We start from the raw sequence: 16,684 nt of genomic DNA, 5'->3' as shown, positions 1-16,684 counted from the left end.
TGAACAAGATAACAAAGTAAGACCCAGTGTTGTGTCAGCAAAAGTAATAAGACCCAGCTATCAAGGCGGGGGGGGGGGGGGGGGTTGCACGCCAACAATAAGCCACAGACAGATGTGGTAAGCTGATTAGATTAGCAGCTGCACAGAGCAATACAACTATCAGATATGAAGTAAAAGGAGAGTACCAAGAGACTCAACTGAACTGTGTAAATTGCAATGTAACCTCCTGATCGATGTGCCTACTTTGTGGTCACCCGGCTTGCAAGACCGTATGAATAAAGACTGCTTCAGAATTTGACTCGGACTGAAATTATTGAACAGTGAGCTTCGTTTCTCACAGCAAGGAATAACTGAGCACACAGAACATCATTTTTCCACTTTTAAATGAGTGCTCCACCTGGTTGAATTTGCTTTCATATTGAATAATAGATCCACACAATAAATACTTAGACATGCAGGATGTGGCAAAGAAGGAAGTTAATGGGAGAAGAATAGGGGAATGTGAATGATGATGAGTGGGTATTATGAGATGGTGGGTTAGAGAAAAGAGGGAGCAGGAAATGGAAGGAAATAGAGGACAGAAGTAGCCATTCAAGGGAAGCTGGGAATTTTTCAAGTGGGAAGGAAGAATTTTTGTCATGGTTAGTGATTAAATAGCAAGTAGAAGACAAAGAGAAAGTCAAAACATTTTTCATATAAAATGTCAGCAGAACATAGAGCATTTTACCACAATATTAAAAAAAACATTTAAACCGAAATTATTTTGACATCTGGAAAGAGTAACACACAAAAGGCAGGAAAATGGGATTGACAGGGTTAATGGCTTGGATAGTACACTTGCAAATCAGACACACCACTCCTCCACAAAGTTAAAACAAGATTGATGCCACTGGATCAGGAACATGCCCAAAAGGAAAATCCAGTAAAATTTCCAAATTATCAATACTGGTCCAAGCCATCTTTTATTCTTCAAAATGAAGGTTCAATGTGATGATACCATTCATTTGCAAATATTACTTTATTGGCTTTCCACTTGGTGATGTATTTATACCAGTTTTCAAAATTATGCAAGGTGAGTAGCCAAGAAAATTGGCAGGGAATTACCACTTGCCAATCGTAAGTCATAGAGACAGAAACAGACCCTTCAGTACAGCTCATCCACGCTGACCAAGTTTCCCGAACTGGGTTCATTCGCCTGCATTTGGCCCACATCGCTCTAAACCTTTTCTATTCATGTAATTCAGAATATTACTAATTAACAAGCCAATGACTTTGTTAATGAACCAACCATCTGACTTTTTTTGGTGCCTACTGTAATCTTTTCTGGAGTCAGCCATGAAAATCTTTGAGACTACTTTACTGCAGTAATGACAAGGTGGCACAAGGACAGAAAGAAAAGATGTGCAAGCAGCACAATGGCTGAATGTAGCAGTAGATTCTGTTGGTGAAGGTTTTGAGCTTTATTGAATCTTCAATTATGAGAGATTTGGAGAGCAATGGGTCTTTAAACTTGTAACCATGAATGATTTCCCATTCATTGCATTATCTCTGCCTCAAGATGTCCCTGCTGACAGTTTCAAATGTACAAGGTCCCCTCCTTTGTTCCTCGTATTTCTTCCTTCCTGTGGAACATCTACTAATTGGCCATCCAGCACTATTACTGGACAAGCTGACACAGCAGAGCAGGAGAAAATGGATGTGTCATTTACAGTTCCCCCTCCTTCACATCACTGAGAAACAGTGATTTGAATAACAATTCTCAGTAATAATGGGCTTCCATAGTAGGAGGAAAAGAATAAGATGCATTAAATATTGTTTATGTTTCTATTCCTCTACTTGAAGAGAAAATGTGTCAATCTTTTTATTCACTTATGGGATTTAAGCCTCACTGACTAGCCAGCATTTATTGCCTGTCCCTAAAGGTGCTGATGCCTTATCATAATTCAAAGGTTAAAATACAGTCCTGAATAAGGCCATTGTACAGATTAATGTCTTATATCATAGTGTTTCTTTACTTGTTCTCAATTAATCTTCTCCCTGCTCTTTTTAACAGCCCTATGATATTCAACTTCTCCAACAGAGATAAAAGATTGGGAATTTGCTCCTTGACAGTGCTGCTATATTGTGCAATGAAAAGGTATCTAGCATTAGGGTAATGCAGTATTACATGTAATCTTCAAATTGAAACAAAGCTAAGGATTTACTGATATAAAATACTGCACACAGAGTGATTGTTCTAATGTGTGACTCCTGCACTTGAAATTAAGGAGTATTAGAGATAAATATTGTTATTTACATAGTTGTGATGCTGAATTTCATTGTATTATCTCGAGAACCAGTGGAGTGTGTGCTATCACAAGTAATTATAATCCAATAGACAATGTCAGTACTCTTTATTTCTCTGTATAAAGACAACATGGATGATTTCTTGAGAGTAGTCAAGACTACCTATGGTCCATGAACCCAAGGATCCACTCCCAATGAAGTGCAGGTCAGATATCAGCGTCAAGATTAGAGTGGTGCTGGAAAAGCGCAGCAGGTCAGGCTGCATCCGAGGAGAAGGAAAATTGATGTTTCAGGCAGGAGCCTTTCATCAGGAATCTGTGGGGATGGTGGCTGTCGCGGCCTCATGGCTAATGGCGGCCGAGCAGTTCCGGGGGGCGGGGGAAGCTTCTGGAAGGTTTGAGGAGTACTGGTTATGGAGGTGGGTACATAAAAGTTTGTTGTACTTACAGTTTTTGATGTTTGAAATGATGTAGAAATTCTGTTTGTTGAGAGTATGAGTTCTTCTTAGGATATAGTACAGAAGGGGTCCTTTGCAGTTCTGAGAGAGTGTGGCCCTCAGTTGAGGCATAGCTGACTGCAGAGAGATTAGGTGGCAGCGCATGGCTGTGAGTGTGGAGTGGAGGATTCAGAAGAACCGTTGCTGGTGGTTTTGAAGTTGTAGTCTGTACTGGTTCTCCTATTCGGATCCAAACTGTGCTGGTTTCAATATAGTTTGCAGTCCATGTGGGATCAGTTGGTTGTGGAGGCAGGCACTGAGGAAGCAGATGTGGCTGTGGTAGTGAGTCTGTTTCAGGACATGGTTGAAGAGCTTCAGGACAGTGGAGATGATCTGGGGGGTTGCAGTGAGAGAGAGAGAGAGACTCACTGAGATCTTTGTAGAGAGAGGAGGAGAACTTCTTCAAGGTAGGCATTCGTAGGATTTGTAGTAAGGTTAAAATCAGCTCGGTGAAAGTGAGGACTGCAGATGCTGGAGATCAGCATCAAGATTAGAGTGGTACTGGAAAAGCACAGCAGGTCAGGCAGCATCCGGGGAGTAGGAAAATCAATGTTTCGGGCAGGAGCCTTTCATCAGCATCACTTTTGCCTTTCGCCTGCAGGTCAGTGGATGTTGAAGTTGAGTGACCCTGACATATACAGGAAATCCAGGTACAACCTTTGCAAGGTCATCAGGAACACCAAGGAAAAATAAGATTAAGACCCAGACTAACCACATGGACACCTGTCATTTGTGGCAAGGCTTACACGAGATAACGGACTACAGAGCAAAGTCAAACAGAATCACAGGCAACAGTACATCTCTCCCTTTTGAGGTCAATGCATTCTACACTCATTTTGAATAGAAGGGCAGTGAAATGATAATCCATCAGCCTCAGAAGCACCAGTACCCTAGGCCACTGCCGCAACCGTTAGATCGGCCTTCTTAAGGTGAATCCATAGAAAGCAATCAGCCAGATGGAGTCCCTGGCCATTCACTCAGATCCTGTTTGACCAGCTGGCAGGAGTATTTGCAGACATCTTCAACCTCTCCTTACTATAATGTGAAGTCCCCACCTGCTTCAGAAAGACCACCATCATCCCAATACCTCAATGACTATCGCCTGCTGGTTCTGACATCCATTATTATAAAGTACTTCAAGAGATTGGTCATGGCTATCATCAGCTCCAGCCTACCAGATTGCCTTGATCTATTGCAATTCGCCTACTGGTGCAACAGGTCCATGGCAGATACCATCTCCTTGGCCCTACACTCATCCCTGGAACATCTGGACAACTACAATACCCACATCAGGCTCCTACTTATCAACTACAGCTCTGCCTTCAACACCATAATTCCAAACAAACTCATCTCCAAACTCCAGTACTTAGGTCTCTGCTCCCCACTTTGAAACTGGATTCTCAATTGCCTGACCAAAAGATCGCAGTCAGTAAGGATAGGTGACAACATCTCCTCCACAATAATCCTCAACACCGACGCCCCACAAAGCTGCATACTCAGCCCACTACAAAAGCCAGCTACACACATGACTGTGTGGCCAAATTCTGCACCAACTCCATATGCAAGTTCTGACAACACTGTCAGTGTAGGTTGGATCTCAAACAAGAACGAGACAGAGTACAGGAAAGAGATAGAATGCTTAACAGCATGGTGTAAAGACAACAGTCTCTTCATCAACATCAGCAAAATGAAGGAGCTGGCCATTAGGAAGTGCAGTGGAGGGCATACTGCTGTCTGCTTAAATGGTGTTGAGGTGGAGATAGTCAAGAGCATCCAGTTCCTAGGAGTGATGATCACCAACAATCTGTGCTGGTCCACCATATTGATACTATGGTCGAGAAAGCACAGCAATGCCTCTACTTCCTCAGGAGGTTAAGGACATTCAGTATGTCCATAAAGACCTTTATAAATTTGTATCAATGCACCGTAGAAAGCATCCTACCTGGATGCATCACAGCATGGTATGGCAACTGCTCTTCCCAAGACCGAAGGGAAGTACAGAGAGTTGTGAACACAGCCCAGACCATCATGCAAACCAACCTAGCATCCATTGACTCCATCCATACTTCCCACTGCCTTGGAAAAGCAACCAAAATAATTAAAGACCCCTCGCAAGCTGGTTATACTCTTTTCCACTCCCTTCCATCAGGCAGAAGATATAAAAGTGTGTATACACATACAAATAGATTCATGAACAGCTTCTTTCCTACTGTTATCAGACTTTTTAAATGGATGTCTTTAACATTAACGTTGATCTCTCGTTGCATCTTCCTGGCAGCTATAACATTGTATCTTGCACTTTTCTGTAACCCTGAAGCATTTGTATAGTACAATCTGGATGTAAAGCACATAAGACAACACTTTTCGCTGTATCACGGTACACGTGACAGTAATAAATCAAATGAAACGTTGCATCAAAGTTTTTGAATGTATTCTAGTCACAAGGTGCAGTGTAATTTCTTGCCATTTCATACCAAAAACACCACTCTGAGTTCCATATCAGGAATTCTCGACATCTAGCTCATTCATTGCATTTGGTAAGATGGGAAGCCGAACATCAATGAAGTGAGTAGCAGTTTTAATAAGGAATTTAACAAGCCCTTGGCAAGCTTAGCAAGAGTCTTGCCATACTCCTTGGCAAAAACATAAAAGATACAGCAAGATGCTTCCTATGTTGAGGTAGCCTTGTGATTCTGCCACAAATCTCATCATAGCCCACCTCACATAGATCTCCATAAGGTTCTACTCTCTGTCTTCAATGTAATCATCTCCAACTCCATCCCACAGTATGCTCTCCACCACCATCTCGGCACAATCCTTAACTGGCACGTGGTAAAAAAGGCCACTTGACTACTAAAGAACAAAAAGGCATCAAGAACAGATGGAATCTCCCAAAGCACTGAAATATGGTGTAAAAACATCATTAAAATGATTACATACCTTTATTTCCTGTTTTTGCAAGGAGGAGCTTGCCAGGATGTTATAATCATTATCATCATCAATGAAGATGACAGGTCTGATGACAGTAACTGTAAAGAAATTTCTCTGATGTTGACCACAGGGAAAGGTATGGCAAGTATGTTACTCGAAAACCTTCTCCCTGAGGTTGAAGAGCTCATTCCAATGAGTTTGAATGTGGGTTCTGCCTTCCAGGGGCAGAATGAACATGATCTTCACCATACAGAAACTACAAGAGAAATGTAGACTTCAACACCAACCTTTGTACATGGCCTTCGTAAGGTCCACTGTGAGGGATTATGGAGCATCCTCCTTCATTTTGACTGCTCACGAAGTTTCTCACTATCTTCAGCCCTTTCCATAATAATGCATAAGCTGTGATCATAAGCAATGAATCCAGCACTAAGCCAATTTCTAATATACTTGGATTGAACAAAGCTGTGTCTTGACATCAATGCCCTTCTCAATCTTTTGACTGCAATGCTCCACTTCACCTTTAGCAAGCTTGCTTCTTGAGTGGAGTTATTCTACACAACAAACAGGAATCTGTTCAACCAATGCTGTCCTCAGTTCAGCTCCAAAGCCATCTCATTCTCTGTTATTGAACTACAGTATGCAAATAATGCTTGGGTCTTTCCACACTCAGAGGATGAACTCCAAGCTGTTGTCAACACCTTCATTGAGGTAAACAAAAGTATGGGTATTGCACTAAACAATTATAGGACAAAGGTCACCAGCAGCTTGCTCCAAAACACTCCACTGCAACCTTCCACTCCCTACCTGTTAAGAAAATCCACAACATGGCCTTGTTCAAGACGGTCAGCTTTCCATGTGATGACACTATGGCTTTAAGAGATGTATTTTATCTTGATTTGTTTTATGAAGAGAAGTTGAGACAGAGGTGAAAAGCAATCTTTTCCAAGCCAATAAAGTAAACAGCTTATGAGTCCTTGGGATTTTTTTAAATTTGAAAAAATAGAGGCAGCATGAAGGAGTGGGGTGAAGATCCCACAGAACCAGGATTTTAGTTTAGATTCAATAGCTATTGAGGTTTGGAAGCCACTATACATCTCTCCCTGCTACAGCAAAATGCTTGAGTTCTCTGTCTCTCTCAGAGTTTTCTCTTGGTGTTATTTCCACCTGGACTGAAGAACTCCATGTGAGACAATCTATTTTATTGAAATTGCCTTTGCCAAGGGTGTGTTTATGGGATGTTACTCTATTGGAGCAGTTGCTGTTGAGTAGTTAAATAATCTATTATTCTGTTGATTTTTCCAACACAGTTGAGTTTTTCTATTTCTTCTTCATTTTGTTTGTATTTTAACTATAATGTCAGAATAAAGTGTGGTTTACTTCAACCTTGGTAGCTTGACCAATCAAATTGCATCCAGAACACATAGCCTTTCATTTGCGTTTAAAAATAAGAAAATGTTGGGGTTTCAGTTATATTCTTAAAATGTTTTGATGGAGTTTGGTCTGATATATCCTTATCTGGCAAGCCTGCTGTCAACAAGGGTAGACATTGACTATGAGGTTTAACACCACCTTAATTGTGTGAGCGCAGCCTTTGGTCACCTCAGGAATAGAAACAAACCCTACATCAAGCTCATGGTCAACCTAGCCGTATGTTACACATCTTCCTTTATGGCTCAAAGTCATGGGCCAAACACAGCAGGTATCTCAAAACCCTGGAGAGGTACTACCAGCCCATGGGGCAGGGGTTCTTGCTCAGTCTATTCAAACAGCAGTTAAGAATTAAACACATTTCTTTGTACTGTACCTGGAGTCATGTGTAGGCCAGACCAGGGAAAGGTGGCAGATTTCCTTTTTTAAAAGGACATGCGGAGATTCTGTGTTTAATAAAAGTAGTTGAAGAGAATCGAGTCAATGTTTCCCTTTGAAATAGCAGCTCCTGGTTACTGAGTCTAAGTGTAAGCATATTTCTGTAACAACATCTGAACCAATGGCCATCTTCCTAATCTACGTATAGCAAGGGCAACTGCTTAAGACAGCACGAAAACAAAATAGGTTTAATTGTGGAAAAGGTATTATTACAAGTAGCTTAATGATAATAAATTAATTTCACTATGGCTGGTGTAGAGATAGACATTTTCAGTTCACGCATGTATAACATCTGCACCACCCAACCTTAAAGGATACATCTGTTTATTTTCTATTCCAATCTAATTAGAAAACATTTTTGTTCAAGTGCTACAGAAAGTACACTGGAAGATTTAGTTTATTTTCTGCTTTTAAATAGATTGATTTGAGAAGTTAACTTCTTTGCAGTCAATTAATGCAAGGAAAACGTTGCTAGAACGCGTTGCTTCAATGATCAGCAAGTTCAGCCGTGTTTACAAGCATAAGCTGTTATGAACTTTCACTGAGTCAGTAAACAATTCAGTCAGCAGAATCAACATTTGCAAGCTTGCATGCGCTTTCTGTGGGACACGTGACAGTTTCGACATAGTTCACATAGCATCTGATAAAGGCATTAAATATTATTCTCAGTGGGTGTACGAGGAGGAAATTCCTCACACATTAAGGTTTAGCCAAATTTACCCGATCGGCTGCAATAGCTCCATAATCTTTTACAGGTCCTGAGTACATTTGTGTGGCAATTTGACAATGCTTCATTCTGTCAGTGTTGTTGGAAAGGTTTAGCACAAGGAATGCGAAAACAGTTTTCACACGCTTCAGGATTATGGTTTGCTATTTTGGGAGATGGAGAATTGTTCAGAGAGTAAATAATGGCCTCCCAATCTTAGCGGAACTGACCGGATCCTAATCGATTTATAATCGATTAGAATGGAGCACAGTTTACAAATATTCAATGTATAGTTATGGATTTTTTTTCTCTTATTCTAGGCACAATTGTTGGGTTTGTTGCCTTTTTTAATAATCTGAAACATTCTGATTCCATGATCGCGGAAGCTGCTGAGCAACAATAGCCTGTCTGCGTTTAAATAGCCACATAATGAAACTCCCCAAGGCGCTTAACGAGTAGATGTTGTCCGATAATATTTGACACCAGCCACATGAAGAAACCTAAAATGTAGGTTTTAAAGAGCATCGTGAAAGAAAAATGGGCAAAAAAATCGCTTCGTTTGTGGGGTGGGGGTGGTATTGTGGGTGAGGGCGTGGAGACCAGGCAGCAGGAGTCAAAGTCAACTGTGGACCCCACCTGGATTACTCAAGAGGCCAGAACGATTGAAGTTAGTGAAATCGGCAGAAATTATAAAACCATAAGAAATAGACACAGAAGTAGACCGTTCGGCCCCTTCAGCAAGTTCCGCCATTCAGTAGGATCATGGCTGATGGATGTTCTTCACGTCCACTTTCCTCGGCAAACGTGAGGACAGCAAATGCTGGAGATCAGAGTCAAGAGTGTGGTGCTGGAAAAGCACAGCAGGTCAGGCAGCATCCAAGAAGCAGGAGGATCGACTTTTCGGCCTAAAGCCCTGATGAAGGGCCTATGCCCAGAATGTTGATTCTCCTGCTGCTGCTATGCTTCCTGGCCTGCTGTGCTTTTCCAGCTCCACACTCTTGACATCCACTTTCCCGCCCTTTGTAATCACCCTTGATTCCCTGATTGAACCAGAATTGATCTATCTCAGCCTTAAACATACACAAGGAGCTTTCCCTGGCAAGGGGTTCCAAAGTCTCACAATCCTCTGAGAGAAGAAATTCCTACTGGTCTTAGTCTGAAATTGGTGCCCCCCCTCCTTCTGAGACTGTGCCATGTGTTCCTAAACCCCTTTGTAAGGGGAAACATCTCTCGGCTTTAACTCGGTCAATCCTTAAGAATTCTGTGTTTCAATGATAAAAAACACACAACGCAGGTTATAGTCCAACAGGTTTATTTGGAAGCACTAGCTTTCGGAGCGCTGCTCTCCACCTGTTGGACTGTAACCTGGTGTGTGATTTTTAACTTTGTACACGCCAGTCTAACACCGGCATCTCCAAATCGTGTTTCAATGAATATCAGAGAGGATTGAGACCATGAAAAACCTAAAGACAACCGTTCCCGGTTTTTAAAACGTCTAAGTTGTCTGTTAATATTCGTTGTAGAAAGGACAGCATGAGGGTTAATATTCAACAGTAATCTGTTCAGATTTAGAAACTGACCCGTCTCATGACACATGAAGTATTTGTTCCTCTAACAGTTTCCCCCACAGAAAGGAGAAAGTGAGGTCTGCAGATGCTGGAGATCAAAGTTGAAACTTTATTGCTGGAACAGCACAGCAGGTCAGGCAGCATCCAGGGAACAGGAGATTCGACGTTTCGGGCACAGGCCCTTCTTCAGGCCCATTCCTGAAGAAGGGCCTGTGCCCGAAACGTCGAATCTCCTGTTCCCTGGATGCTGCCTGACCTGCTGTGCTGTTCCAGCAATAAAGTTTCAACCCCCACAGAAAGGCTGCAGCCTGAAGGGCAAAAGATATTTGATCAGGAGACTCCCTCTGTCGGCCATAGACTAATCACGTTATGAACACTCTATCCCTGGGACGAGGACTGGAACGTGGGGTTTCTGATTTTGCGGTAGGGACGGTACACACTGCCCCACCACAGTTCTGTGCACCGCAGCATCGATCTGTAAAGAGAGAAACTGTATTTCATTAACTCAAGCACAGCAGAGTAAATTGGCACACCGGATCTTGTAATCACTCGTCAATTTGCACAACACGGTCATATTTATAAATAGACACGGCTGGGGGGGGGGGGGGGGGGGCAGGGTTTTCCAACGCGGGCACTGTCTGGTTGACGTTTTCTCTCTCACAGCGAGTGACACTGAAGAGTCAACGCGCAGGGGCAAACAAGGACAAGTTAAGGAGAAAGTCCCAGTTCACAGAGCAGCAAAATACAGTACTCGCCAGGTCCGACAGTATTTCAAGGTCACGGAGCTGAAATGTTGACACAGATGCTTCCTGGCCTGTGGAGTATTTCCCCTTTTGTTCTTAAATATCGGATTTCCGGCAGTTGAAGCATTCCGCTTTGGCCTAATGAAAACAACTGGGGTCACTGCTCTGGTCCATCTCCCAATAGATATGTCATACCTATATACAGTGAAATGTCATCACCTTCAAGGCTATGGGTCAACTGCTGGGAAATGGGATCAGTGCAGAGAGGGCGGTACAGTTTCGATGGGCCGAAGGGATGATTCCATGAAACGCTGTTTTCACACACACACACACTCAGCTCGTTAATACCCCCAACAATTAAAGTGGGGTCCTGTTTACCACACTAAATCCGCCTTGGGTTGTGAGTCACTGCAGAGGAAGTGTAAACGATAACTAAGGCTGCATGTGGTACAAATTGATCCAGCCAAGCGCCTGACAAGACTTGACAAGTTTAGAAAATGTGTTTGTGAACGAAGGTGACTAGAAAGTGGTAACTCCCAAGGAGACAGCAGCCTTCCTGGATATAAAGCTGTTTTATTTTCACGGTCTGCAGAGAGCAGATGTATTGGGGTTTAGCAGTGCACATTAACCGTGCACGGGCGGTTAGCAGTGTTTAATGCAGGAAGTGCGGTCTTTGGATGGTTTGTCGTTCAGTTTCCGGGATATGTCCTAGCTTGCCAAGGTGATGCCTATAAACCATCGCCTGGCAAATTATTGGACATGCAATGACGTCGCAGCGGCTGGCGGAAAGGTCGGCGGAATTTGCAGTTTGTTTCGCCAGTGCAGGGAAAGGCGGGCTGGAGTCTCCTTGCCAGTGGGTGGTCACAGGGCTTCGTCAATCTCTCTCCGCCAATTAACCATTGCAGTAACACAATATGCACCACACAGTTGGGGAGGGGGTCGTTTTGAACCAAATCCCATCACTGCGAACTGAAATTAACCAACAACGCTGCGGTTTTGTTTCACTAATTGTTTTCTGTTCAGCCTGCAGAACAGGAAGAAGGGCGATCACTGCGTCGGAACACGGAAAACTTCCTGATCCAGCGGGTTTAAAAGGAGTTTAAGGACCAGTCACCGTGAAATCATGACAGTATCCAGCACATCCACAAAGCCCCGTCATTGTGGCTCGCTCAATCTATAAAAGTACTCCGTGCTTCCCTTGAAGTCAGCACTTTTCGCTTCTTCTGGTGGGGTTTGATCGCCTCAAATGGCTGATGTGGAGTCCCACAGTTTCCTCTCTGAGCTGGGCTCGGATTCCGCCTGGTCTTTGCTGTCCTGGGTCGCTTCCTTACTGATGGTCTTTGGCGGTGCGGCCCCCTACATCCCGCAATATCGCGACATCCAAAAGAGTGGTAGCGCTGAAGGCTTCTCCACCCATGTGTGTTTAGTGATGCTGGTGGCCAATATCCTGCGCCTCTTCTTCTGGTGAGTTCCCCCCCCCCCCCCCCCCGATTCTGAACCCATTCACCCACCAGACACACACTCGCAGTTTTTCTCGTTACGCTTTGTGGCACAGTGACAGTGTCCCTCAGCTCCACGCTAGCAGATCCGAGTTTAAGTACTACCTCTCCTGAAGTAAACCAAAATAAACCTGGGCAGGATGGTTATCAATACATGTACAGTTTCCTAAGGTGGTGTGTCGAAAATGTGCCTATCTCTAGGCTAGAGGGTCTGGCTTCAAGTTCAAAAAGTGTGGCATCACCTGTTCTGAACATGTTATAGAGTCATAGAGTTATAAAGCACGGTCCAACTCGTCCATGCCGACCAGATATCCCAACCCACTCTAGTCCCATTTGCCAGCAGTTGGCCCATATCTCTCTATACCCATCCAGATGCCTTTTAAATGCTGTAATTGTACCAGCCTCCACCACTTCCTCTGACAGCTCATTCCATACACACACCACCCTCTGCGTGAAAGAAATTCACCTCAGGTCCCTTTTATATCTTTCCCCTTTCACCACAAACCTATGCCCTCTAGTTCTGGACTCCCCTACCCCAGGGAAAAGATTTTGTCTGTTTATCCTATCCATGCCTTTCGTGATTTTATAAACATCTATAAGGTCACCCCCTCAGCCTCCGACACTCCAGGGAAAACAGCCCATACCTATTCAACCTCTCCTTATAGCTCAAATCCTCCAACTCTGGCATCATCCTTGTAAATCTTTTCTGAACTCTTTCAAGTTTCACAATATCCTTCCTATAACAGGGAGACCAGAACTGCATGCAATATTCCAAAAGTGACCTAACCAATGTCCTGTACAGCCACAACATGACCTCCAAACTCCTGTACTCAATATTCTGACCAATAAAGGAAAGCATACCAAATGCATTCTTCATGATCTTATCTACCTGCTGGGGAGTGTTTAAGATTGGTTAAAAATCATTGACTTTATTTCGCATCAGCAGGTGTGTATCCTATATAGTTTTGCCTTTCTGCAGAACTGCCTTCATAACAATATGGAGATCACAGAATAATTACAAATCTGGAAGTCATTTGGGTCAATTTAACTTTTAAGAGAAAGAAACAAAACAACAAAAACCAGAGTCACACAGCACAGAAACAGGCCAGTCAGCCCAACTCATCCAAGCTGACCAGGTATTGTGGAATCCCTACAGTGTGAAAGCAGGCGATTTGGCCCATCAAGTCCACATTTATCCTCTGGAGAGCATCTACCCCCAGACCCACCCTCCCTCCTATATCCATAACACTGCATTTTCCACAGTTACTCCACCTCACCTGCACACTCCTGGGCACTATGGGCAATTTAGTATGGCCAATCCATTTATCCTGGAAACTGGGACACCTGGAGGAAACCCATGCAGATACAGGGAGAATGTGCAAACTCCATACAGACAGTTGCCTGAGGCTGGAATCAAACCCCGGTCCCTGGTGCCGTGACCACTCCCTAAATTGAAATAGTTCCATTTGTCTGTATTTGGCCCATATTCCTCTAAACCTTATCTATCCATGTACTTGTCTAAATATCTTTTAAATATTGTAATTTATACCAGTCATGCACTATACCTTCGGGAGGTACAGTGGCCCAGTGGTTAGCACTTTTGCCTCACGGCGCCAGGACCTGGGTTTGATTCCACCCCCAGGTAAGTTTGCACATTTGTGATGTTTGCACATTTGCCCTGTGTCTACGTACTCCAGATACTCCAGGTACTCCAATTTCCTCCCATAGTGTATAGATGTGCAAGTTAGGTGAATTGGCCATGCTAAATTGCCATAGTGTCCAGAGTTATATATGTTAAATGGATTAGCCATGGGAAATGCAGGTGTGTGGGATGCTGTTCACAGGGTCTGTGTAACTTGATGGGCTGAATGGCCTGCTTCCACTCAGAATCCCTGCAATTAAATTTCAGGATTTTGGTCTCACTTACCTTATCCAGAAGAACATTTCAAACATCATTCACACTGAATGAAGATGAATGCTCAAGCACATTTATATCTCATCAGTTGCATATGTTCTACTTTAATTAAATGTCTTGGGAGTACCCTTTGTGACCGCTGGACTATTTCAATGTACTTCTGACTGACCTGTAGTGTTCTACTTTTCTTAAACCTGAGGTCATCTAAACGCTACTGCCTATGTCCTATCTCAGTCCATGCTCCCATTGTTCGCCCATCACCCTAGCTGCAGACATATGCTGACTCCTAAACACACAAAAAAAATCTTTAATTGTTTTCAAATCCTACCATGGCCTCCCCCTTTTCTATCAGGGCTTGAAATATGGGGAGGGCTGGAGTTTGCCCATGGCAACTGCTAAAATGTGCATGAACAAGCATTGAAGAGGGTGACCAGTCAGAGAATGGTCACCTTTGTAGCTGCTGCTCCAACCACAGGCTGTTTCTCATCCATATTTGGTTCACAAGAAGGAAAGTGCAGAAAGTCTGCAGGGCTGGTGTTGAGAATGAGGCTGCAGGAGGAGGAAGGTAGAGATTGGTTGAAGAATGAGACCATGGAAGGGTGAGAAAAAGCAGTCTGCAATGGAGAAGGTGAAGCAGGTTGCACAGGTGGACCCATTACCAATTAAAAATCTGTCTAACTCCTCCTTAAATTTACTCACTGTCCCAGTATCCAGCACAGATTCACAACCGTTTGGGAGAGACCAGATATCCCAACCAAATCTAGTCCCACCTGCCAGCAGCTGGCCCATATCCCTCCAAACCTTTCCTATTCATAAACCCATCCAGATGCCTTTTAAATGTTGCAATTGTACCAGCCTCCACCACTTCCTCAGGCAGCTCATTCCATACACGTACCACCCTCTGCGTGAAAAGGTTGCCCCTTAGGTCTCTCTTTTATATCTTTTCCCTCTCACCCTCAACCTATGCCCTCTAGTTCTGGACTCCCCCCACCACAGGGAAAAGACTTTGTCTATTTATCCTATCCATGTCCCTCATGATTTTATAAACCTCTATAAGGTCACCCCTCAGCCTCCGACACTCCAGGGAAAACAATCCAAGTCTATTCAACTTCTCCGTATAGCTCAATTCCACCAACCCTGGCAACATCCCTGAAAATCTTTTATGACAATAGACAATAGATGCAGGAGTAGGCCATTCTGCCCTTCGAGCCTGCATCACCATTCAATATGATCATGGCTGATCATCCTTAATCAGTGTCCTGTTCCTGCCTTATCTCCATAACCCTTGATTCCACTATCCTTGAGAGCTCTACTCAACTCTTTCTTAAATGAATCCAGAGACTGGGCCTCCACTACCCTCTGGGGCAGAGCATTTCACACAGCCACCACTCTCTGGGTGAAGAAGTTTCTCCTCATCTCTGTCCTAAATGGTCTACCCCATATTTTTATGCTGTGTCCTCTGGTTCGGGACTCACCCATCAGCGGGAACATGTTTCCTGCCTCCAAAGTGTCCAATCCTTTAATAATCTTATATGTCTCAATCAGATCCCCTCTCAGTCTTCTAAACTCTTTCAAGTTTCACAACATCTTTCCGATAGGAAGGAGACCAGAATTGCACGCAATATTCCAAAAGTGGCCTAACCAATGTCCTGTACAGCCGCAACATGACCTCCCAACCCCTGTACTCAATACTCTGACCAATAAAGGAAAGCATACCAAACACCTTCTTCACTATCCTATCTGCCTGCGACTCCACTTTCAAGGAGCTATGAACTTGCACTCCAAGGTCTCCTTGTTCTGCAACACTCCTTAGGACCTTACCATTAAGTGTATAAGTCCTGCTAAGATTTGCTTTACCAAAATGCAGCACCTCGCATTTATCTGAATTAAACTCCATCTGCCACTTCTCAGCCCATTTGGCTCATCTGGTCAAGACCCTGTTGTAATCTGAGGTAACTCTCTTTGCTGTCCACTACACCTCCAATTTTGGTGTCATCTGCAAACTTACTAACTGTACCTCTTATGCTCGCATCCAAATCAATATGTAAATGACAAAGAGTAGAGGACCCAGCACCAATCCTTGTAGCACTCCACTGGTCACAGGCCTGCAGTCTGAAAACCAACCCTCCACCACGACCCTCTGTCTTCTACCTTTGAGCCAGTTCTGTATCCAAATGGCTAGTTCTCCCTGTATTCCATGAGATCGAACCTTGCTAACCAGTGTCCCATGGGGAATCTTGTCGAACGCCTTACTGAAGTCCACATAGATTACATCTACCGCTCTGTCCCCATCAATCCTCTTTGTTACTTCTTCAAAAAACTCAATCAACTCTCCCAAAGGGTTGTGAATCTGTGGAATTCGCTATCCTAAAGTGTGGTGGATGCTGGGACAGTGAGTAAATTTAAGGAGGAGTTAGATTTTTAATTGGTAATGGGTTGAAGGGATATGGAGAGAAGGCAGAAAAATTGGGGCGAGGAGCATATCAGTCAAGATCGAATGGTGGAACAGACTCGATGGGTTGAATGCTGCTATAATTCTGCTCCTATATTTTACTTATGAACTTATGAACATAGTGGCGTCTGTTTCCATGCTGTACATTTCTATGACTCTATGACTCTAAGTAGTTTCTCCTCAACTCTGTTTTAAATTTGCTACCTCTTATGTTCAGAC

General features: G+C 43.5%; 1 protein-coding gene across 3 annotated transcripts in view; it reads left to right on the top strand.

The window, feature by feature from the left end:
* Positions 1 to 10,811: 10,811 nt before the first annotated feature.
* LOC122558716 (solute carrier family 66 member 2) overlaps positions 10,812 to 16,684 on the top strand; it is a 74,398-nt gene continuing 68,525 nt past the window's right edge. Inside the window, exons 1-2 of one of the 3 annotated variants that reach the window (XM_087995751.1) lie at positions 10,812 to 11,114; positions 11,623 to 12,063. In XM_087995751.1, coding sequence (XP_087851877.1) covers positions 11,846 to 12,063 — 218 coding nt within the window. In that variant the 5' untranslated portion in view covers positions 10,812 to 11,114; positions 11,623 to 11,845. Of the gene's footprint in view, positions 11,390 to 11,622; positions 12,064 to 16,684 lie in introns of all 3 variants that reach the window. The other 2 variants (XM_087995750.1, XM_087995748.1) reach the window with 2 other exon arrangements.

This window comes from Chiloscyllium plagiosum, unplaced genomic scaffold (assembly GCF_037043375.1).
Source record: "Chiloscyllium plagiosum isolate Xiang-an unplaced genomic scaffold, Cpla_swu_hap1 HiC_scaffold_17, whole genome shotgun sequence".
Classification (NCBI taxonomy): Eukaryota; Metazoa; Chordata; class Chondrichthyes; order Orectolobiformes; family Hemiscylliidae; genus Chiloscyllium; species Chiloscyllium plagiosum.
Note: the sequence above shows the minus strand (reverse complement) of the source record. Positions and strands in the feature narration are given on the sequence as shown.